Source organism: Carya illinoinensis, chromosome 4, assembly GCF_018687715.1.
Source record: "Carya illinoinensis cultivar Pawnee chromosome 4, C.illinoinensisPawnee_v1, whole genome shotgun sequence".
NCBI classification, from domain to species: domain Eukaryota; kingdom Viridiplantae; phylum Streptophyta; class Magnoliopsida; order Fagales; family Juglandaceae; genus Carya; species Carya illinoinensis.
Genome location: NC_056755.1, coordinates 6,679,832 through 6,681,341, shown reverse-complemented (window position 1 = coordinate 6,681,341; position 1,510 = coordinate 6,679,832). Strand labels below are relative to the sequence as shown.

General features: G+C 33.0%; 1 protein-coding gene across 1 annotated transcript; it reads left to right on the top strand.

The window, feature by feature from the left end:
* Positions 1-303: 303 nt before the first annotated feature.
* LOC122308447 (LOB domain-containing protein 24-like) lies at positions 304-1,184 on the top strand. Its single transcript, XM_043121774.1, has 2 exons — positions 304-641; positions 757-1,184. Exons 1-2 carry the CDS (start codon positions 489-491, stop codon positions 1,090-1,092), a joined length of 489 nt encoding a protein of 162 aa, XP_042977708.1. The 5' UTR covers positions 304-488; the 3' UTR covers positions 1,093-1,184.
* Positions 1,185-1,510: the final 326 nt, after the last annotated feature.

The following is a 1,510-nucleotide window of genomic DNA, read 5'->3' as shown; positions in this document are numbered from 1 at the left end:
GATGCTTTAGTAATTTTACAAAGTTTTAAAAATAAAATTGTTTATACCTGCATTGCAGTCCCCATTTAAGGACTCTGTGTAATATTGCTCAAATTATATCGTATGCGCAATATAACATAAATCAAGAATATTCATCCCAAGAATTTTGTTTTTCTTACTTTTTCTTGGACTAAAGAAATGCTAATGTATATTTGGACGAAAAATGGATATATGGTAAGCCAATAAGAGACAATTCTTACCATCTCAGAAGCTTTATTTCCTTAATTTCTGATCTCCAATTTGAAAGAAAATACTAGCCGTTGGAAAATCTCTCCGTAGTCATTACATGGCTTACAATACAAATACTCTCTTTTATTCTCTGATCTTGACAAATCCATGTCCAAAATCTCTGTAGATTTTCTTCTTATACACTAGCAAAACATCGAAAGAAAGAATCTTTGTGGGTGATCTTTCCTTTAGATTTTATAAATTTTCCAGGATTCTGAACCATGATCTCTGGTCGCTGTGCAGCTTGCAAGTATTTGAGAAGAAGATGCCCTTCAGATTGCATTTTCTCTCCCTATTTTCCTCCCAACGATCATCAAAGATTTGCTTGTGTTCACCGAATCTACGGTGCCAGCAATGTCGGAAAGATGCTTCAGGTACGTATCACTAATCTTTTTATTTCTTCTTTATTACTATATATATACATATATATAAACTATAAAAATGATATATTTCTTGAACTTTTTCCTTTGCTCTTGGAATAAAATTCAGCAAATCCCATCCCATGATCTCCGAGCTAAAGCAGCAGATACTTTGTATTTCGAGGCCAAGTACCGAATTCAAGACCCAGTCTATGGCTGTGTTGGTATGATCACTCAGTTACATCAACAAATACACAGTGCAGAAAGTGAGCTTGCCAAAATCCGGGCTCAGATTGCCTTCCTCAATTCCAATGATCATGCACAAGAATCCCAAGTTCAGAACATCGAAACCAAATTACATCCCGACTCGAACATTTTAATATTGCCGGAGCAAATCAATGCTGCCGGCCTGTGGTCGACCTATGTTCCTACCTCGGCCAGTAGTACTCAAACTTCTTGGTTTTAATTAGTAATGTTTTCAAATACCAAATAACATTATGTTTGAAGCAATGGCTTAATTCAATGCATATTAACAATAAAAGCTTCCTCTTTGATGTATGATTCATTTCATATTGGTTGTGCAAAATAGTTTGCAAGAAGCCCTTGTACGTTGTATTGTTAATACATATTTATTATGGAAAAAACTATATATTTTCTAAGAGTTTTGCTATATACAAGCACAGCGCGTAATAATCTGTGTACCAATATTGATTTATTCATACTTAAAATTTAAATTAACATTGTTTTTAATAAAATTTACTTTTTGACCAATCACATCACATTAGTGTATAGATTAGTGTACAATTATACTTGCAACTATATTTTTCCATTTTCTAACGCAAACGATAAATATACGTGAATATATACTAAAAGAAAATGGTTTT

Coding starts and splice junctions, on each gene's coding strand:
- LOC122308447 (XM_043121774.1), top strand. CDS start 489: ATGATCTCTGGTCGCTGTGCAGCTTGCAAGTATTTGAGAAGAAGATGC. Junction 642..756: donor ATGTCGGAAAGATGCTTCAG/GTACGTATCACT, acceptor AATAAAATTCAG/CAAATCCCATCCCATGATCT.